We start from the raw sequence: 22,527 nt of genomic DNA, 5'->3' as shown, positions 1-22,527 counted from the left end.
TTTGGGGAGTAAAAATGTAAGTTTTGGGAAAACTATCATGAAGACCTACCTTCAAGTACTAGTTTTTTTTTATCAGCAGAAGAACTCCTTTATGAGATTAGAACTTTTTTTTTTTTTAAAGGTTTTTTTTTTAAATTTATTTGTCAGAGAGAGAGGGAGAGAGAGCGAGCACAGGCAGACAGAATGGCAGGCAGAGGCAGAGGGAGAAGCAGGCTCCCTGCTGAGCAAGGAGCCCAATGTGGGACTCGATCCCAGGACGCTGGGATCATGACCTGAGCCGAAGGCAGCTGCTTAACCAACTGAGCCACCCAGGCGTCCCAGATTAGAACTTTTTATAAGCTCAGGGTTCTTATTTCCAAGACTTGTGTACCTTGGACCAGAACCAGGGAAAAGAGCTAAGGATGAAACCAATAAACAGGATAGCTTCTTATTGTGGCGGGATTGGTTAAATCGCCCTGGTAAATCAGAATATGTAGCTCAGAGGGATTAGAAGGCAAAGGCTTTAGGATAAGACACTCAGCTTTATCTTCTTGAAAGTGGCATATGTGCTTCAGAGCTGATTTTTAATAGTGTTTAATGGTCTAAGGAGGAACGTTTGTGTGTACTTCTATATATATACAGATTTATATGTAGATTTGTTTTATAGAGTTTTCTCGATATATCTAGGGCAACAGTGTGATGACGTGAGGGCTCAAATCAGACCACTTGGGGTTGATGACCAGCTCAGCCTCTTACTGGCTGCATAACACAGTTATTAATATAACATAATATTAGTCTGTAAAATGGGCATAATAAGATTACTTATTGCAGCATTGTTAGAATTTAAATACACATTAACCTCTTAAAATAGTGCATAACACCTACCACTCAATAACAGTAGCAATTTTTAGTTTTTTTTTTTAAATCAAGGAATGTTTGTAGACTGCATCAATATTATTATTTAAAGTTCCTTAGCTCCGTGTAACCAAATATTTGAAAACACCTTATACATTTCAATTAAATCTTCAGCACACAGAAATAACTCTAAGATAAACATTTAGACATACTTTGGATTAAAGATTTAATTATTAGAATATAGGTTATAAAAACATGAAATCTTCATAATTGATCTTAAACTATGCTTGGAAACTAAATGTGTATCTCTGGATTACTTTTAGAGCAAAAGAAACTGAAATTTGATGTCTCTTAAGGTGTGGTAGAAATGGTCTGTAATAGATTCTTTTTTTTTTTTTTTTTTGAGACTTCATTCTACTTATAGGCACTTAAAAATACAGTTTCTAAAATTAAATAGACCTGATTTTTTTAAATATTAAAAATTAGTTTGGGGTTTGAATGTTCTCTTTTTCCTTCTAGGAAATATGTCAGTATTGAGTTCACCCAAGCATCAGAGCTGTATAATGCATGTTGATATGGATTGCTTCTTTGTATCAGTGGGTATACGAAATAGACCAGATCTCAAAGGTCTGTATTTTTGTTTATATTTTAAGAAAATTGATAATATTGTTATATGTTCTAAAGGATCTGAAAATCTTGAGAAATATTTATCTTAATTTTCCTTGGCAAAATAAATTCCTGCTTCCAAATTTTCTGGACTCTATTATCAAGAAAAATAAAGGGAAATTAGAAATGCTTTTTTCTCTCTAAAGAGGTCAGGTCTTTAGGGAAGAATACTTCTCTTCACCTGAAGGGTCTGTCATCTAAGACTAATATAGACTGGTATTGGGCATTTTCCATATTTTTATATGTTTACTATTACTGTGTTACTAAATGGAAATTTTATGGTAGCATATGTTTGCAGCTTGGGTCACTGCTTTCTCTCTCTTGAGTAAATAACTTGATTAACTCTCCTGTTGCTAGTGCACATTCCAGCCTTTTGGTTGGAGAACAGTTTTGCATTATTTTTTTTTTTTTTAAGATTTTATTTATTTGACAGACAGAGATCACAAGTAGGCAGACAGGCAGGCAGAGAGAGAGAGAGGAGGAAGCAGGCTCCCCGTAGAGCAGAGAGCCCGATGTGGGGCTCGATCCCAGGACCCTGGGATCATGACCCGAGCCGAAGGCAGAGGCTTTAACCCATTGAGCCACCCAGGTGCCCCCCAGTTTTGCATTATTGAATCGTTGATAAGACATGCTGTCGTCTTTGTTTGAATGGACTTTGTTCAGGTATTTGTGAGCTAGGCAGTACTTTTAATTATTCTGGGGTTTTTAGTAGTTCTCTCTGTGCTTGAAAGTTGTTAACTAGTAGCATTTTCTTCTGAGAGTCTGTCCTTTAAGGAGAGCCCAGAAGCTGCTGGGTTATTACTGGGGCTTTATTTTTGTAAAATAAAGTAGTAGTAGCTACTGCTTAGGCTCTGAAAGGAGTATATAATGTTAAAGAATTGGGTTTAGCCTGAAGAGTCACTCTGATGCAAAATTTTTATTCTGACAACAAAAACATTCATTAACATATATATGCATTATCCGTACTATTGCTTTGAAAGTTAACAATTCTCGGGGTACCTGGGTGGCTCAGTGGGTTAAAGCCTCTGCCTTTGGCGCAGGTCATGATCCCAGGGTCCTGGTATCCAGCCCCGCATCAGACTCTCTGCTCGGTGGGGATCCTGCTTCCCCAGCTCGCTCTCTGCCTGCCTCTCTGCCTACTTGTGATCTCTGTCAAATAAATGAATAAAATCTTAAAAATAAAATAAAAAAAAAGTTAACAATTCTCTTGTAATGCACACAAAAGGAAAGGATACATGAAAGAATTTATAACTAAACCAAAAACTGAGGGACTATATTCTCACATTTGATTATATAGTAGGTCAGATTGTAGTCCCTCTGCGTATATATTTGTTTCTCTTGCTGTAAAATTGAAAGATTAATTTAGATGTTACCTTACTTTTCTGATATGAGAAATATAAAACATCTAGATATAGTCCCCCCCGCCAATTCAAATATAGGATCAGAGTTGACTTGTTTTCTACTGCAAGAAACAAACAAACAAAAAACAATGGGAAGCAAAGGGATAGCATTGCTTTTAAGTTGAATAAATGTATCAAAGTTGTCATAGATGATTTAATTTAAGGGGGTGTTGAGAAACTTAGATGATCTTTGTATGGTAATTGATAACTTTAAAGATATTATCTCCTTTATGGATTAATGCCTCAAGAAAGCTAAAGAAAAAAATGTATTTTTTAAATCTTGTGAAAAACTTTCCATGTTGTCAGTGTTGTTAACATTCCTGTACTTAGATTTAGAAATAATTTTTTTCTTTTCCTCACAGGAAAACCAGTGGCTGTTACAAGTAACAGAGGCACAGGAAGGGCACCTTTACGTCCTGGTGCTAACCCCCAGTTGGAGTGGCAGTATTACCAGAATAAAATCCTTAAAGGCAAAGCAGGTACAAATGAGCTCTCTTTGAAGTCACAGTGCTCCTGTTGAAGACGTCTGGATTTTACTGCTGGTATTCTTGTTACAGAAATGAAAGAGTTGAGATAATTAGCTTTTTCATTCAGGGGTTTTAAAGGTGTCCGTGACATCTTAAAGCAAAATCTCTATGCAATACAAATGACTGGTTCATAGCCTTGCTTTGTTGAGTTAGATGATGATATTTTCCTAGGACAGAGAGTGAAGAATGTTTTATAAAGTGTGATTAGTTTGCTTTGTATACGTTTAGACTGAGGTTGAAAATAAATCCTGGACATCACTTTGTGGAACCCTCTAGACCAGAGAGGTAATTACTAGTTGTTTGGTCACTGACCACAGTAGATACTAAAGTTCCTGTTGCTAAAGATTTGTATGAGTCAGTGGAATAAAAAACAGTAGGACTTTATTTATTGGAATAAGAAGATAAATACCAGAAATCATTCCCCATGTCTTTGCTGAACCTACTTTAACATTTTCTTGCCTTGCTGGCTTTTGAATTTTTGCTATTAATAAATAAAAATTGTAACTTAGACTATTCACATCATTATTATTAAGATTTTTACAACTGTTTTTCGCCCTCAGTAAATTCCCTGAGAAATGTTTTTGTAGAAATTAAATTCTTTGTCATTGATTAATTTTCTCATGGATGTCTGCAAAGCCAAAAAAATTTTTAAATTAGTTTTCCAGAAAAATATTAATCAGAAAGTAGTCAGAAATTAGGTACACAGTGGAATGGACAGCAAGCCGTTAAATTTCATCCCAATTATTTCTGGTTCCTAGTTTTCAGTTAGAAAACTTGGGATTATTTTAGAAATGATCTCATTGAAGTTAAGGCAAAAGGAAAGCCACTGGACATTTCTGAGGACCTTTTTTTTGGATTACAGTCTTTTTTTGGCTGTGATTATCTGTTTATATTGTATGAGTACAAAACATTAATGATAGATATGTCTTTATGCTTCATGTGTATCTATTTTCCAGATTTCCTAAAGCTTTTCTTGGATTTTAAGTCTTTTATTAAGGTTTTTTAGTATTTTCTGTGTCGTGAGTAGGTCTTGGGGTAGTCATTATTGAGCTCGTTAACACTCAGTTGTATTGTGGTATGTGACAGTATGGGTGGTTTCTGAACTATTGGTTGTATGGCTTTGTGGTAGGTTGGTTTTTCTTTTTGTATTTTCTGTGTGAGACTAAAAAGATGAGATCTTAAGTTCTAGAAAATAAGTAAGTAGCTTAAGGAAATGCATAATACTTGTTAACTGTTGGGCACTCCATAAAAAACTCTGTGAAGGAACGTTAAAAGAAGGAAAAATACCTTGAACATAGCATTTGGTAACGTCAGTCAGTTACCCAGCCCTCAGTTCCTCCAGCGGGTAGAATCTTGCGTTTGCCACGCACGTCTCTAGTTTCAGCAGTCTCCGTCAAGAAGTTTGGCCTTGGTAAGCGCACATTCCTTACAAGTAGCGGAGATCAGGTCCTCTTACATCTTTCCTTCCTTCATAGGTGATCTGACCATACGCAGTTTATTAACAGAATACGGTTATTGGTTACTTAGTTATCTTCATCAGTTTAGCCACTGGATTTTCATAACATTGTAATGACCTTTTATAATTCACATCTCCTCCACCTCTAAATGTGGGTGGTAAGTTAGAAGATAAATATTAGGAAAATTACTGAAAATTCACTTGCCATTGAAAACTGTCAAAAAGAAACGTTTCTGTCACTAGACAAGGTGAATATGATAACTTTGCATTTTATATTCTTTTTTTTTTTTTTAACTCGGTATCATTCACTTTTATTTCCTAAGCCTTTGACCCATTAGGAGCTTACCAAAATATTTATAACATAAAATTACCAGATTGTCCTTTATTATAAAGTTTGGTTGCAGCTAACCTTGTACTTAGAACTTGTTTTTTCAATGCCTTTGTTCTTCTTTCCTTATTATTTCCTGATCTTTCTTTCTCTGGGTCCTGATCAGTCAGACACCAAATTTTAAAATATCGAGGATCAATTTAGGAATTAAACCTTTGGCTTCTGCACACTGGCTTTAAAAAAAAAATTCAGTTCTGATGTTTCGGCTTGTATGTCTGGGCAAAGTATTAGAACAGATAGCATCTTCAGCCCTTAATAGGTAGAAACTTTAGTTTCTTATTCGTCATATTCAAAAACTCTTTGTCTAAACGGACCAGCGTAACCAGGGCTCTCCATCCATGACTTCCTTTGGAAGCTGCTTCCTGAGCCATACTCACAGTGATGCTTCTCATTGATAGCCCCATTATTTGGAATCCATTTATACTCAAGATTTTGTGGTTGGGGCCTTTACCTCTTCTTGGATTCCAGGATGCAGATGTTTTTTTCTTATCCCTTCGACAACTTCAGTGTTCGTTCTAAAGAACAACAGTTTTTAAAATCATGTTAGTTATAGATTTATTCTCAGCGATTTCTTTTTCACAGACTTGGGTCCTGGCTTCTGATTTCTCCAACCGTTCCTCCACATTCTTCATGTGCCCGTCTAGTTTGTCAAGTTTTGATGAGCAGTTCTCTACTTTGCCCTCCACTGAGGACAGTGTGTCCCTGAATTTCCCTGAGTCTCCCTTGAAGCAACTCACTGCGCTTGTGGAGGGATCCACGCACTCTGCTGCACTGTGGAAAAGGTCAGCCAGCCCAGTGAAGAGAAAACACGAGGTGGTGCTTCTCAGGCAGGGCGTTGGGAGCCCAGGAACCACAGACTGTTCTCACCTCAAGCATGATTTTTTCTGTAATTTTCAAGACAAGTATTGTAGATTATTTGACTAGACCTTCAAATATAAGTCCCCTAGCTCCCCAACTTTTAAGCCTAAGGTCATGGTTATACCTGTGAAAGGCAGCTGGTTTTGGCTCTTCAAGCTTCAACTCTGTTGTTGTTTGGGTTAGTAGCAACCTCTCTTGAACTGTGATACTGACAACCCTGAAATTCTTGCAATCTTCAGCTTAGAATAATGGGCTAGGAAAGCAGTTATTTAGCCTTCTAAGATGTTTCAGGAAAATGGGGAAGTCTGCTCTGCATTCTGTTTTTATTTGTCATGGTATAGCATATGTTTATCATAATATATCTGGAATCATGGCTCAGATTATATACTCTGCTGTTTTAGTTTTTGAGGCAAGTGGGATTTGAGCACATTAAGATATCAGTCCTTACAGTTTGGTTTGCATTTATCCTTTGTGTGTATGGGTGCCGGAATCCAAAAATGCTTATGTGAGTTGCAGAATTGGGTAAAAAACGTTGACAGTTTCTGGAGTCAAACCAGGAAGAGCTATTTTAGCCCACAAAGCTAGACACTTTGCCATGTGTTTCTGGTGGTGCTTTAACTTGGCTGCTTTCTCATGGAATGTTATGTCTCTGAAATAAGCAGAAAAGAAATTTGGTTTGTTGCTTATATGTTGTCATAATGTACTCAAAATAGGTTTGTCTAGAATTAATTGAAATGGTATATCTTGCCTTATTTTACTAATGACATTTTTGTTCATAGTATTAGAGGTATGGGTGAGATTGTGTTTTAAGAATATATGTTGTTAGAATATATTCTTGGAACGTAGTAGTATCTCAAGAGACCAGGAACTGAAGTTGTGTTTTAATCTTTCTCAATTGCTGGTGAAGTTAGAGGTGGTAATGGAAGTAAAGTGGCATGTAGTCAGCGCTCACTAGATAAATATGCTTTTATAATCTTGTGTGAAGCTATAAATTTGGCTTAGACATTAAGAAATACTAGTGAGTGGTACAATTAGGCTTGAGTCGTTTTCTGTAGAGCAGTTGGTATTCTGATCACACTTGAATGTTTTTAATTCAACATGTGTTGTTAAACCATTAAGTAGAATTTACTGTGAGGGGGGCGTATTATGAAGCTCTTTTACCTGATGTGTGTTCAAAAGAAAATTCTTTAATTTAGGATGAAACCTCTTGAGATATGTGACCTACTGAATTGTTTGATCGAATGACTTGTAGGAAGTTGGCGTTTGTTGTTCGTGGTATTAAATAGGTTTCAGTTTTGCAGGTACTTTATTTAGGAAGCAGCAAAGAACATTCAGAGAAATATGTATTTTCCATTAACTGTTTCCCATTTCAGGGAGCTGTATAATCCTTTCGAGAATATAGGAGGGAATTCGTCATCCTGATAACTTTTCATCCTTTTTCATCTCAAGAGACTGTTAAAGGGATAGTTTATATTTATCTTTTGATACATTTTGTAAAAAAACAACAACAACAGACCAAACAAACATTTACTCATACGCAACACTTTGAATTTATTGTGTTTTTGTCTGACCACTGGTGAAGTTTATAATGGAAGTAACCCATGTTAGAGCTATAGGTCTTCTTTCTTTCTTTCTTTCTTTCTTTTTAAGATATTTTATTTATTTATTTGACACAGAGAGAGATCACAAGTAGGCAGAGAGGCAGGCAGAGAGAAAGGGGGAAGCAGGCTCCCTGCCAAGCAGAGAGGCTGACGTGGGGCTCTATCCCAGCACCCTGAGATCATGACTTGAGCTGAAGGTAGAGGCTTACTCACTGAGCCACCCAGGTGCCCCTAGGTTTTCTTTTATTAAGTAAGACCAGTACCAATGGATGTAACTATATTTCGAATTTATTAAGCATCTGTATATGAAAGGAATGGAAAATATATTTCTTGAATGAAAGTGAAGAAAAACAAGTTTTTAATGTATAATCATTAAATTTTATATTTTTAAAGCAGAGATACCAGATTCATCGTTGTGGGAGAACCAAGATTCTGCACAAGCAAATGGGATTGATTCTGTTTTATCAAAGGCTGAAATTGCCTCTTGTAGTTATGAAGCCAGGTATGTGGAAATTAAATGTGTTGTAATCCTAATAAATAGTTACTTAATCATTTTTACAGACTCTTTTGAAGTGGATTCAGATGTGCCAGTCAGACCTGTGTTACACACATTTTATGGGAAGAAATATTTCAGGGCTTCATCCCTTCAGTTCTTTTTTCCTTTCACAAATGCTAGATGACTTTAAATAAATACTGTAGTTTCCTGAGGAATCAGTACATCCAACAGTGGAAACCAAAAGAAATTGGACATTGTCGTTTGAAGATTACTTTTTAAAGATTTTATTTACTTTTTTGAGAGAGTGAGACAGAGACAGAGCACAGGCAGGAGGAGGGGCAGGGAAGAGGGAGATGCAGACTCCCCACTGAGCAGGGAGCCGGATGTGGGGCCTGGTCCCAGAACTTCGGGATCATGTCTTTTTTAAACCATTATCTTTTTGAAGTATGAAATTAAAGAATTAGATATTTAAAAAAGTTTTTTAAAGATTTTGTTTATTCATTTGAGAGAGTGTGGATGAGGAGAGGGGCAGAGCGGGAGGGAGAAGGGAAAGAATCCCAAGCAGACTCCCATGCTGAGTGCAGAGCCCAGCATGGGGCTCGATCCCATGACCCTGAGATCATGACATGAGCCAAAATCAAGAGTTGAACACTCAAGTGAGCCACCAGGGTGCCCCAAAGAATTAGATTTTTTTTTAATGGAAGAGAGCCTTAATGTTCTTCTGGTCTAATCATTCTTTTTTATAGCTAAGAAAAATCCCTTGTAATTTAAAACTCCTCTAATACTTAGTATTTTCTTCACAATAATGTTAAAACTGGATCACCTATTAAATTACAAGTAAATAATTTTGTATTGGTATACCCAATAATCTCCTCACTTAAAATTGTAGAGTGTTGTCAACTCATTAGTACAAACTTTGTCTGTAGATCTCTAACTTACCATAAGCTTAACTCTCAGTACAATGGGCTGTTTCAGTACAAGGAGAAACAGACATATGTATGTGTTCCTCATACTTAAAAAAGAATCATTTAAAAATAATCAATTGTAATAGTTGTAAAACTAGAGGGAGTAGTAATGAATTGATTAATTTTTTGAAAAAGATTATTTATTTATTTGTCAGAGAGAAAGAGTGAGTGAGCACAAGCAGGGAGAGTAGCAGACAGAGTAGGAGGGAGAAGCATGCTCCCCGCTGAGCAGGGAGACTGATGTGGGGCTTGATCCCAGGACCCTGGGATCATGACCTGAACTGAAGGCAGCTGCTCACCAACTGAGCCACCCAGGTGTCCCTGAATTAATTAATTTAAAAGAACAATCTTTATGGTTTTTTTTTCCTGATAACTGAACAGATGTTTTTACCTTTATAACACAGCAAGTATTTACATATTGTTGGCAAATGTTAAAGTATTTAATAATAAACAGAGTCCTCTACCAGTTATATATTTCAGTCTTTTTTATTTATGGCTTTGTCATTCATACTTTTCTTATTGAGATATAATTGACATACAACATTATATTAGTTTCAGGTGTACAACAAATGATTTGATACATGTAACATTTTTCAGTCCTGATTAAAAGTTGGGATTGTTCAAAGAAGTCTAATAGGAACAAAAAATATTTCAGTATCATCTAACTGAAATAGTTTTAAAATCTTGCCAGTTATTTTATTAAAAAGATACTTAAGAAAACTTTATAATCAGACATTTATAATTATAAAATACTTAAATTACTTTCCATTTATGACATGTGGAACTTTTACTCCTGGACTGACTTTGCCTTTCTTATTGACAAAATTACATTTTAACCTTTTTCATTTTGGTTGGTAATGTAGCCCAAGAATTGAAAACTTTAATAAAAATGATAAGACAAATACCAGATGCATTCTGGATTTTTTATTTTTATTAGCCCAGGCAGTTCAGAGCTGATTTTGTGTTGTGCTCAGTAAGGTTAGTCTTTTTTTCCCCACTGAGTTACTGTGTGACAATGTGTGGATCTGGTTGCTGGACAGTTGAGTTCACATCTGGAGGGTGTGGGGAAGCTTGGGAATGCTCTGTCAGTGTTTGAGTTCTGCTCAACTGGTGGTGAAGTGAAAGCCTACCCTATGTACTGCCTGAAGGATGTCCCTTCTAGTTCGGCACCCCCAAGCTGAGTGCTGGCCACCAAGTAGGGTTGGGTGGGAGGGATAAGAAGTCCACCTCAGGGGTGAAAGTATTTTCCTGTTCCTGAGGGCTTTGGACTCAAGTAGCCACAGCTGTGTAGGTGCTAGCCGCTTTTGGTGTTTGGATGTCGTGGTTGTGTTGCATCAGAGATGGTGTTGTCAAGCTGAATGTACTGCAGAATAATTGGGGTGACAATATATAGGCCAAAGGCAAGACGCTTAGTTGGTGATTGTTTTAAGGAGATACATAAAGTGATGAGAAAAGGAATTTGAAAGTTAAGAAGGAAAAAAGCCCACACAACCCACAGCAGTGGGGTTTCGTTTCTTTTTTTTTTTTAAGATTTTATTTATTTATTTGACAGAGATCACAAGCAGGCAGAGAGGCAGGTAGAGAGAGAGGAGGAAGCAGGCTCCCTGCTGAGCAGAGAGCCCAATGTGGGGCTTGATCCCAGGACCCTGAGATCATGACCTGAGCCGAAGGCAGCGGCTTAACCCACTGAGCCACCCAGGCGCCCCAAGGGGGTTTCGTTTCTTAATTATGATTTTCATTTTGTAGAAAGCAGTTGATAATAAAAGTCTCTAGAAAACAGTTCTTAGATACCCTTTTCTTGTGACTGTCCTATAATTATATTTTCCTTAGGTGAGAAGATTTTTTAAAAATATGTATATCCACAGTTGCATCAGAGAAATGTTTCTGGGGCTGGAGTGGGGACTAGATTGTGGGGATGATCATCCCAGGTTTATGCATTCATGAGTTTCTGATAGACACAGACTGATCATGGGTCTCAAAGGATGGTGTGTGCCCACGAGATGGTAGAACTCATGGAGAGGTAGGATGTATATACAAAGGCTAGAATATGTATTACTGTTAGTCGTTTTGCTCATCAGAAAGAGCAAGCTTCTTACAGAATGAGAAGGTAGATAGGCAGATGAATACGTAGTATTCTACAAATCTACAAATATCCTTAAATCACATTTTTTAAGATCAAATAATTTTTAAATGATTTCTAAGGATGCTTTACTGTATTTATTGATACGGATACCTGTTAACACGCTGAATGGACAGTGACCTACATGTGCAATGTAAGCCTGAGAATAATTGCTTTCTGTAGCACACGCTGATGGAGTATTGGTGGTTTTTCCTGCATGGGACCTAGTTGACAGAAGTAGATAAGTCATCGTAGCAAAAAGTCACTTCCGACTGTTGGATATTTGCCTTTACTCCTTTATTTTCTGTGAAACAAATCCAGTTTCCCAACTACCAACTCCGAGTGTTTTGTTTCCCTTAGTTACAGGAAATCTCTTAGTTTTCCTTTTTTGTTTATAATTTCCTTACCATTTCTAGTGGCTCCTAAGCATTTCTCTCCAAGCTGTATATGTGCACAAGTACATAAGTAGTTGTATTACGTTTTCCTAAGTAATATGCCCTTGAAAATTTTTGAATAAGTGGAAAAAATTATAGTAAATATAATGTTATAACAATTATGTAACACATTTTTCAAAAAATGAGTAATTACCTTTAATTTGTAAGCTTAGCTTATGCATGCTAACCCTAAATAGCCAGCATTACCGAAAATGTCTTAAATTGTATGTGATTTTATATAGACTTCAAAACTATTATATATATACTTCTCTGCCTTACAAAATAAGGTCCATTGATTATAATCTGACTTGTGCTGGGTGAGTGCAGGGTCATCCTTGTGAATATCATGGGGTCTGTTTTGTTCACCATCTTTTGCCTACCACCTCACAAAATGCCCGAGACATAAATTTTTGTTGAATGAATGAAAAAATATTCTTCCCATGCTGTTTGTCACTCGTCACTTCTTTCACTGTCACTTTTCCTTCCTGTTAGAATATTTGTCATCTACTGGGAGCTTTGCAGTCAGATAATTTATTACTGTTTTCCTGTCCATAAAAAATGCATATGATTTTCCCTTTACCTCTGAATAATTTGGGGCATTCTTTTCTGTGGTGGCTCTCAGTCATGGTCTGAGATGGGGAGGGTGCCAGAGACCTCTGAGTAATTAAAGCCTAGTAAATATTTATTGCATGAATGTATAGAATAACTATTTGTTGTATTTACATAGGAGCATATAATTTGGTGAAACGGTGCTTCTTATTTCGCTTGTGCTTTTACTTTGAGGTATTTTTTTTTCTTGATTCATTGCAAAGTGGTCAAATGGAATTTTACTAATTAAGTATAATTCCATGATTATAGTTTTGTGCTGAATGCTCCAAATATCAAAGGTAATGTGGGGCATTGAGACACACAAAAGATTTAAAATTTACCATTTTCAATTAGGTCCCTCAAAGTTCTGGAACCCTGGCTCCTGCCCAGAGTGATGTGCCACCATATACAATGCTGTTGGCATCTCAACCACTGTGGAGCCACTTCAGGAGCATGGAATTGGTCAATTGGGAATTGGGTGGTAATAGGATGAGTACATTTTGTCTGTTTGTCACATAGCACTGTTTTGTGTAGTTCTTTCGTATATATTCTTTGTCTTTGGGGGACGAATCCTGGCCAAAGTGTGCCATGTGTTAGGGGAAGAAAACCTCTTTTGACAGTACATTCCTGCTCTGAGGTGGTTGTGATATCACCAGCATATGGCATGCTGGCATCTCTGCAAAGGGGCCAGAGGTCTGAGTCTTTGGAGAAAGCTTCAGATACAAACAAGAGCCAAATCTGGTTTTTAATAACATTTTGGTACATCTACATGTCATTTACACTAATCAGACCATTGTGCAATTTTCTTTTGGGAGAAAATCAAACTTACTAGTTTTCTTAATGCTTGTTCTTTATCCCTAATGAGAATTAAGTGAAAATTGTATATTGGTGGCATGGGGAAGACACTGTCAACACTTGATATTTGATTAAGCATTTGAAAATTAGTCCTAGTCTAACCTCCATTGTGTTTTATTCTTTCTCTAGACAAGTTGGCATCAGGAATGGAATGTTTTTTGGGCAAGCTAAACAACTTTGTCCCAGTCTTCAAGCTGTTCCATATGATTTTCATGCCTATAAGGAAGTTGCACGAACAATGTATGAAACACTGGCAAGGTATAGCAAGCACTGTGGTCACTTCCACGTCTCTTCTTCTTCTTTTATCTAATAGTGAAGAGGGTCTGGTGTTCTTTAGGGGTGTCCTGGCCACTTTTGCTGGATGCTTCTCTCTTTCAGGAGCCCTTTCCTCAGTCAGCCCAATAATCAGTAGTTCAGTCTTAAGGGACATGTTGGCACTGCTCAGACTGTTCTGACGCTTCCTGATGTCAGTGGAAATTGATTCTCTGCCTGTAGAACTTCATGGCTCTCGTTTTCTTCCTCTGGAACCAGACTGATGAAGGACTGGCATTTTTTAGCCTTATTTTCTTTTATTACATTTGAATTATAGTTTTGTTTATAGAACTGATGGGTTAACAAGTAGAGACTCTAAAACCATTTATCTTCTAAAATCATTAGGTATGCCAAAAGTTAGTTTTTATAAAACTTAGTTTTTAGCAATAGTTTGTGGATGGTTGATTAGTTGGCTTGAGAAAAGGAGATTAACTTTTATTTATAGTACAGGTATATTTCAAAGCTCAAAATTTAAAATAAGTCATGGCAGGCTGTGTATATGCTATAGCAGAAGATGGAATATTTTTTCTATAAAGAGCTAGATAAGGTCTGTGTTCCAGCTCTTCAACTCTGCTGTATAAAGTGAAAGCCACAGGGGCACTTGAGTGGCTCAGTGGATTAAAGCCTCTGCCTTCAGCTCAGGTCATGATCCCAGGGTCCTGGGATTGAGCCCCGCATCAGGCTCTCTGCTCAGCAGGGAGCCTGCTTCCTCCTCTCTCTCTGCCTGCCTCTCTGCCTGCTTGTGATCTGTGTCTGTCAAATAAATAAATAGAATCTTTAAAGTGAAGACAGATACACTAATGAATGGGTATGGTTGTGTGCCATTAAATATTTATTTACCTAAACAGGCATCTGGACAGTAGGCCAAGTTCGTTGACCTTTGGAGTGTATTAATGTTCTAAGAGATACGTCTTGCACCTCTGTCTTCACCTCTTCCTCTCCCTTCTTATGTATGATTTTGAATATTTATAGAGTATCTATGAAGTACAAATAGTTGTTAATACAGCTGGTCCTACAAAGAGAAACGAGATGCACTCTCTACTTGAGCAGGAGAGAGAAAATACAAGGAATAGATGAAAGTTATCTTGCATTAGTATTAGTATGTAGGTCTGAGTGCTGAATAAGTCATTTATAATCACAGCTGTCCTTAAGATCTCACCTATGTGAATGTTGGTGTTACCAAGTGGAAAGTGTGCTTTTTAAATCCTGTTCCAGAGCTGAGCTCAAGAGAAGCATCCAAGTGAGGGCTGGGAGTGGATGATTGAGCTGGATATGGTCTCCCGTGTTCTGTGTTCCAAGCATCATGGCATTCAGGCAGCTGCCTGCCTGAATCTCACATCAGGAGGATTTGAGAGAGAGCCATGACACATGCTAGTCCTGAGATCCTTTTAGTCTGTGGAGACACTGTCAGTGGCATGTGGCTATACTTGGGGGAAAACATGGCACAGTGTTACTCTTTTCCCATCCTTTGGAAATCCTTGGTTTCATATTCTCCACACCTCGGGCAGCTTTCACTGGAAAGTAGAATTCCTCCTGCCAGGTATACCCATCTGCTCTTACAGATTTCACCCTTTATTTAAGTGTAAACAAAACACTCATTTCTTTTTTTTTTTTTTTTTTTTTAAGATTTTATTTATTTATTTGAGAGGCAGAGATCACAAGTAGGCTGAGAGGCAGGCAGAGAGAGAAAGGGAAGCAGGCTCCCTGCTGAGCAAAGAGCCTGATGCGGGACTCGATCCCAGCACCCTGGGATCATGACCTGAGCCTAAGGCAGAGGCTTTAACCCATTGAGCGACCCAGGCGCCCCCAAAACACTCATTTCTTAAATGAATACAGATATTTATTCTTAAATGAATTAGCCAATTATTCCGATCTGTAACCTGCAGCAAGATGTAGGTGAGACAAAGCATAGTATACGTTACCATCTAGATTATTGAAGGTACGTTTTTGACCTTGAGGCATTTCTGGTTGCCTTCCATTTGTGTTCTGCATATTTAATTAGCTTTGGAGCCATAGGACAGCTCTGTTCTTCCTTTTCCTCTTCTCTAGCTAATTAAAACAAGTCCTTTGTGTCAGTAGATCGTGATCAAAACCCACAGTATTTCCACATTCAGGGAATGTAGTTGGTGTTCTTTCAGACAGGTATTTGGGGGTGATTGACCTTTATATCCTGTATTCTAAGCCTGCTACAGTAAAAGGTATTTAATCGTATTTTTATTGAGGAGATCATCAATTACTTGATTTATGTGATTTTTTTATCTGTTCAGGATTCTGGTAAACCATGTTTGAACAGTTTTTAGATTAAATGTTATGACAGTTCTAATTTGCCCACTCCTTTTTAGCTATTCAGAGCTTTACAAAGGTATCCTCAGCATAGGGAAACTGAAATGATAATTTCTGCTATATTTTTGGTAGTTAATATGGAAAAAGAAAATACCAGTTAATTAGTTCTATAGTTAAAAGTTAGGTGACTAATAATGGCACTTGGGCCACTTTAATTAAAATGCTAATACTTTATAGCATTTTAAAAAGTCTTAAAAGAAAATGTAATAAAAGATGCCAGAGGAAGACTGGACTTTGCCACATTTGTGTCTCCTTGAGGGCAAGCTGCTGAGTGATGCATTGCTTTTGCTTTGTGTTGACAGCTACACTCATAACATTGAAGCTGTCAGTTGTGATGAAGCACTGGTAGACATCACGGAGATCCTTGCAGAGACCAGACTTACTCCTGATGAATTTGCAAATGCTGTCCGCATGGAAATCAAAGACCAGACGAAATGTGCGGCCTCCGTTGGAATTGGTTAGTATCCAGCTTATCTTGTACCCTTCCCTTTACTCAAAGCATTGCTTTATGATCATTGGATATCATTTAATCTTTAGGAGTGATTTTTTTAGATTTTGTTTTTTTACCATACTGCATAGACCTCTGACATCTAAGACCCTTCTTAGCATTGCTCAAATTTGTGCAGTACGTGAGGTAGACGTGTTAGAAAGGCAAGTAAATGGTTGATGATGATACTGTCTTTGGGATAAACAAGTTGGAATATTTCTAGTTTTTCAAAAGTGGGGAGAAGTGAATTCAGTATTTGTAAACATTCTTTTTAAGTGAGCCAAAGCTTCCTTTAAAGCAGGGTGGTTGGGCGGGGTGGGGGGCGGGATTTGGAATTAAGTGTTATTGTGAGACTTGGTGTAATTCAGTTACTTGGGAAACGTTAGCTTCCTAGAATGCTTGACCTTCCTTCCCTCTCAGTTCCAGAAGTCACCCTTAGTCTACCAGTGGCTCTTAGTAATCAGTTTTCCTTGTTTCGTTGGCTCTTGCAGTTGTGCCCTCTGAGCCTCTCAGATGCCTCAGCTTCCCTGAGTCACCTCCTCCTTTTGGAACATATCCTCAGTAGCTCTTGCCAGGATACCTGTTTTACTTGTGTTTGCTCCTGTACTCTGTATATCCCAGGCTTGGGAGATAGATGTAACTTCCTCTTAGCTTGTCATTGTCATTTCCAACTACTCCTTCTCCATTTTCATTCAGAAATATTCTTTCCCCTGAAGTTCCCTATCTCATTTGTACCCTTGGAATTGTACTTTATGGAGGGAGCTGAGTGATGACACAGAGCAGCCAATGCCATGGACAGGTTTTTTATTCCTTACACTTGCTGAGAAGAGGAGAAGGCATGCTGTACCACGTAGGGCCACATGGGGAAGCCCCCAGTTTTGGTCATGAGGCTGAAGCAGGAGAGAGGCCAGAACCTTTACTGGGGTTTCTGTGGGAAAAGCTGGATAAAATAAACAGCTTTGGATTCACTATTTTGGATAATCCTGTGGACTTAGAACTATAAACGGGGATCTCTTTATACTAGTTGCCTGGTGTCCTGCCTGGATGATTTAAGGCAGGAAAATACTGTCTTTGTGTGTGAGCTTGATGAGGAGATGGTTGGGGGTGGCTGGCTTGCATGTGAGAGGTGCGCTCCTAAGGGAGGTAATTGTGTTCCGTCCTTAAAAACCAGCTAGCCCTGGGAGGGCCATCTCTTCCCAGCCAGCAAGAGTTTTAAGATATCAAAACATCATAACATACAGAAAATAAAAAACATGAATAGTACATTCTTAGCATTCCTCCAGTTCTAGCTAGCCTACCTTTCTACTCCCCTGTGCTTGGCCTGCAGATCTCAGTGTTCATTTAAGGGCTTATTATCTGTATTCCAGTATCTGGCATGGTTCTAGTTGTTTAAAAAGTTCTTTTTAATTTACAGGTGTGACAATATGAGTACATTCTTTTAAGTTCAGTCATTAATTAAAATGAAAATTCCACGTGATATTTCCACTCCTCAACCTCTTTTGCCTCTCCACAACTCACCACTTTTATCATTTTGCTGTGACTTTGCAGAACGTTTTCTCTTCATGAATATCTACATATTTACCCTAGGAAAACACATAGCTGTTACAAAAGTCTTCTGTAAAACTGAGGCATGTCCTTTTTATGTCTTCCATAAATTCTTCCTCTTACAGGGCTCTGACACCTTCTCTGTCCCTCCTCCCCCATTGTCTTGGCTCTGTTCTGCTTTACTTTTCCACGTCCACACCCCACCTGGGACCTCGTTGTCCCTCTCTGTTTATAAGACTTGCCTATCCTTGGTTTCCACTGCACATGTTCTGATTATATAGTGAGACTTCGGGTTCTTAAGGCTCCCTTTCCCTCCCATCCAGGAGCATGCCTTTGGCTTTATTTCCCTGTTTAGCCTGGACACACTGGTTGGCAGGGTGATGGAATTTCTCATCGTTACCCCCAGTGCTTGCATCTCCGATCATAAGGTTAGGGACTGCTTTCTCCCCTCCTACCAGAGTAGGAGATGTTGAAATGACACTCAGTTTGGAAGCAAAGGGAAGCCTCTATCCAGTATCCATGCAGGTTATATGTCCTGTTTAACAAAATTCTGCTAGTTTTGTACTCTGTTTGAAATGATCAGAATTGGGAATTATTTATTTTCATTGGTTTTGAAAGAAATTTGATAGGTAACTTGTCTGTAGGTGTCTTTGTTAAGAATCTTAATTTAAAAATAACTGTGGTGAATATTTCTTGAAAACTTTTTTTTTTTTTAACTTTTATAGGTTCTAATATTCTCCTTGCTAGAATGGCAACTCGAAAAGCAAAACCAGATGGCCAATACCACTTAAAACCAGAAGAAGTAGATGATTTTATCAGAGGTCAGCTAGTTAGTAATCTACCAGGTAAATATAGATCTTTGCTTTTTAACTCTGGTTGGTTGTAAATATCTATTAGTGCTTTTCATAATTTTACAATGTTACTCTCTGTTCCAAAACATGTGAATTAAATTTTTTTTTTTTTTATCATCCATGATTGAGTGCCATGAATAACAGAATTTGGAATTCCTCAGTGAGTAATCCCCTCAGTTGACTAATCAGGACCTGAATGTTACCTTTTATTTCTATTTCTCACATATTTTATTTTAAATATTTCTCAAATGGCAAGATCAGGGAATTCCTAGCAATCATTTTAAAAAGAATATGATGAAGTTGACTTTTGGTCTTTTAAATAAATCTTAACTGAAATTGTGTACTTCTAGGCTAAATAAAAAGTTTTGAGAATCGATTCCTCTGTTTATAAAAATATACTGGTGGGCTCATGACAGGTTTCTGAGTTTAGTAAGCAAAGCTGTATAAGTAGAAAATACATGAATCCTATTAGGAAGAATAAAACCTAAAGACAAAGTATTAGGTTGTGTTAAATCAGAGGTAGAAGTAAAGTGTCCATCTCTACCTTTCTCTGCTAAGAGCCAGGATGTTTATTTTATATTGTTATGTGGTTACTGTGTGGCTAACCTAGCTTGTAAATATCTTTCCATAGAGAAATCATCAAATATAATTAATTATAACTGAAAAACAGTTGCCCTTTTGGGACCTTGAGGAGATGTAATTTTTTTTTGTAGAACAATTATTTCACAGTTAATAATTACAGGATAGTTCCTTTCACATTTATTAAATATTTAGATTTGCTATGGTAGATACCTCTTTCTAAGAAATTTCTCTAAACCATGCGGTAATCCTTGATATTGTTTCAGATAATCCTATTTGTTAAAAACACACTCTTCTTGTGGTGGGGAAAATTCAAGACCGTACCTTTTCAGTGAAAGTTTTTTTGATTCATTTGCCTGTGAAAAGCAGATTTACTGAAATTTTTAGATGTATATTCTTACATCTTATAAAAATAAATCTGAAGCACTTAGAAATTAGTTATAGGCTATCAAATAGTAAATGACCAAAATGCCATTTTATAGTAGGTTAGTTTTAAAGCTTCCTGATCCCCCAGTAAATCACTTAAAAGAATGTGTCAGTGTTAGAAATGTGAAATAGGACATTTTGATTGTCAGTTTGAGATTAAATTGGAAGAATAATCTTCTAAACTCAAACTAGCAAATTAGTTTTAGACAGTAAAATTCAAAGTTTTAATAACACATCTTACCGCAGGCTTCTGTAAGAAGGAGCTGGTACAGTGTATTTAAAGCTGCATGTGAACTGTGTGTTCGGACTTCCTGTGCTAGCCATCTCCATTAGCTTGCTCAGGCTGCCGTAATAAATGCCACCGCTTATGTAACAGAAATTTATTTTCTCAAGATTCTAGGGGCTAAAAGTCAAAGATTGAGTTGTCAGGGTGGTTTTCTGAGGCCTCTCTCCTTGGCTTGTAGATTGGCCGTCTTCTCCCTGTATTGTCACATGGTATTTTTTCTTTATGTGTCTCTGCCCTACCTAACCTCTTCTAACAGGGACAGCAGTCATACCGGATTAGAACCCATTTGTATACAACCTCATTATCTTAATTACTTCTTTCAAGGCTCTCTCTCTAATTACAGTCACATTCTGGGGTATCGGGTATTAGAATTTCAGCGTACAAATTTTCAGGAGACACAGTTCAGTGTAACACCATCTTTGAACGGAATGATTTTTGTTTGTTTGTTTATACACAGTATGTATTTCCTGAACGTTTCACTTTAGTTTGCTTGCTGGCTAGAGGGACTTTATTTCTTGAAGGGCAAGTGTGAAGTTCCCTGTCTTGGTAAAATTCTTAAGTATAGCCTTGCATTTCTTCAGGGATGTCTGAAATACAGTGGGAGGGCAGCAAGAGTGGCTCCTTCTGGCAAGCCACCTTCCCATGTGGCCTCCTCTCTTCTTCATACCCACAATTCTTTGTGATTTCCATAGGTCTTTTGAGTTTTATCAAATTCCCAAATTGTTAATCAGATCGATTGAGAACCTTTCACAAAGGCATGCAGAATGTTGCTTTGCACTGTTAGGCCTGTGTAGAAGATGGTGTTGCAATCATCTTTTCCCAAAGTGTGCTCTACAGAATGCGGGCTGTTCTTTGCGGGGGGGGGGGGGGGGGGGGGGGGGGGGATTAAAAAGGTTTCACATGCATGCAGGAACCATCCCTGGTGGAGGGTCCGCTTAGTAAAAGTTGAGAATTGTTACAATAAAGAAACCTATTTATCTTTGTTAAAAAGTAATAATTTCCTACAGACATTTGAAGATGAATATATAGTGCCCGTTAACATCTTGTGGAACATGCTTTAGGGAAATTTTGCTCTCTAACCAATAGCCAGAAGAAACTCAGGATGATTACACCTCACTTGTCCTCTACAAGCTCTGGCCCTCTGTGCCTGTAAGTATTTACTTAGCACACAGTGTGTCTAGCATTCTACACAGTTATTGTAGCTACACGAGAAGGAGAAAACACATTACTAAGTCAGTTTATGTTTTCAGGGACTCTGCAGAATAGTGATTATATGTTACGCTAACAAATAAGTACCTAATGAGATCTGTTTATTTAGTCAAAGAAAGGATCGTCCCCATCGACTCTTTAATTGCAATAGCCTGTTTCTGTGAATTCTTTGAGATCTTTGCCAGGCCTTTCACCTCATGTTTGTGCCCCTACCGTGAGGACCATCTGCACCTGGTTCAGCCCATGCTGGGTTTGGGCCCTCAGCCATTCTCAGAGAAACTCGACGACCGTGTAGGCGGACATAAAGATCTAAAGTGTTGTCATATGGGAACCGGGAGCTAAGTGAAGGCAGTAGCATTTCAAGTGAAATGAATTACAAATAAAATGAAAATTCAGTCCCTCTTTTGCACTAGCCACATTTCAGTGCTCAACATCCTCATGTGGGAAGTGCCTATTGGACTGCACAGCACAGGTAGAGAACGTTTTCATCATCACAGAGAGTTCTCTTGGACAGTGCTATTTTGATGGTAAAAACCTTTTTCTTTAAAACTTGATTCTCCTGTGTCTTTATTATACTTTCAAGTCTGGATGCCAGGGGAGGAGACATTACTGGCAATTTTTAATTTAGAGTAATAGTTCCCCTTCAAGGAGAGAAAGCAAGTCTTTGTCCCAGTGGCTTGACCAGGAGCTTCCACATCTTTTTTTTTTTTTTTCCTCCTCCTTCTCTCCTTGGATACTTGGTTCTAAGCTAGCATGTTTTCCTTCACTTTTTCCTTTCTAGGTGGCTGCACTCAATTTCAGTGCCCTTTGAGGGGCCTCCTTTCTTTATAAATGCTTCCATGATGAAGGCAGTTAAACTAACAACTGTCAGGATTTTGGTGCTGATTAATTTTTCCTCCCCACTCAGTATAGTAGGGGCTAGAGGTGGGGCACCGCCCCCACTTGCCTCCCTCTCCCACTTGTTTCATTAGATGAGCTTGCAGCGGACAGGGTCTTCCCTTCCTCCTTACAGGGACAATTCACTTAGATTAGGTTGATCATTGTTCATTTGGTGATATTTAATATGATAGCCTTTCTTTTGTATTAGGAATAATAATTCTGTTCCACTGTATTGAAGATATTCTCAAAAACAGTAGGTTTTTCCCCTGCCTCACGCCACACACATAGAAATAACCCACGATTATTGCCTCTCGCTGATTTTGCAGTTCAGTGAGAACATATCAGCTTTATAGATCTCTAAGGGAAATATCACAGTTTTAGAGTGGGGAGTGGGGTAACAGAGACCAAAAGCCTTTCCTGAAC

At 37.9% G+C, this 22,527-nt stretch overlaps 1 protein-coding gene across 13 annotated transcripts in view; it reads left to right on the top strand.

Moving 5' to 3' along the window:
* REV1 (REV1 DNA directed polymerase) overlaps positions 1-22,527 on the top strand; it is a 95,786-nt gene that overhangs the window by 57,924 nt on the left and 15,335 nt on the right. For 10 of the 13 annotated variants that reach the window (XR_007130004.1, XR_007130006.1, XM_047745062.1 and 7 more), the window contains 6 exons: positions 1,354-1,461; positions 3,263-3,379; positions 8,124-8,232; positions 13,317-13,445; positions 16,145-16,299; positions 18,600-18,719. Coding sequence is in view for 11 of the 13 variants with exons in the window: in XM_047745062.1 (XP_047601018.1) it covers positions 1,354-1,461; positions 3,263-3,379; positions 8,124-8,232; positions 13,317-13,445; positions 16,145-16,299; positions 18,600-18,719 (738 nt within the window). In the remaining 2 variants the exon portion in view is untranslated. Of the gene's footprint in view, positions 1-1,353; positions 1,462-3,262; positions 3,380-5,899; positions 6,054-8,123; positions 8,233-13,316; positions 13,446-16,144; positions 16,300-18,599; positions 18,720-22,527 lie in introns of those variants that run through there. The other 3 variants (XM_047745063.1, XM_047745060.1, XM_047745068.1) reach the window with 2 other exon arrangements.

This window comes from Lutra lutra, chromosome 9, assembly GCF_902655055.1.
Source record: "Lutra lutra chromosome 9, mLutLut1.2, whole genome shotgun sequence".
NCBI classification, from domain to species: domain Eukaryota; kingdom Metazoa; phylum Chordata; class Mammalia; order Carnivora; family Mustelidae; genus Lutra; species Lutra lutra.
This window is presented reverse-complemented; position numbering and strand designations above follow the sequence as displayed.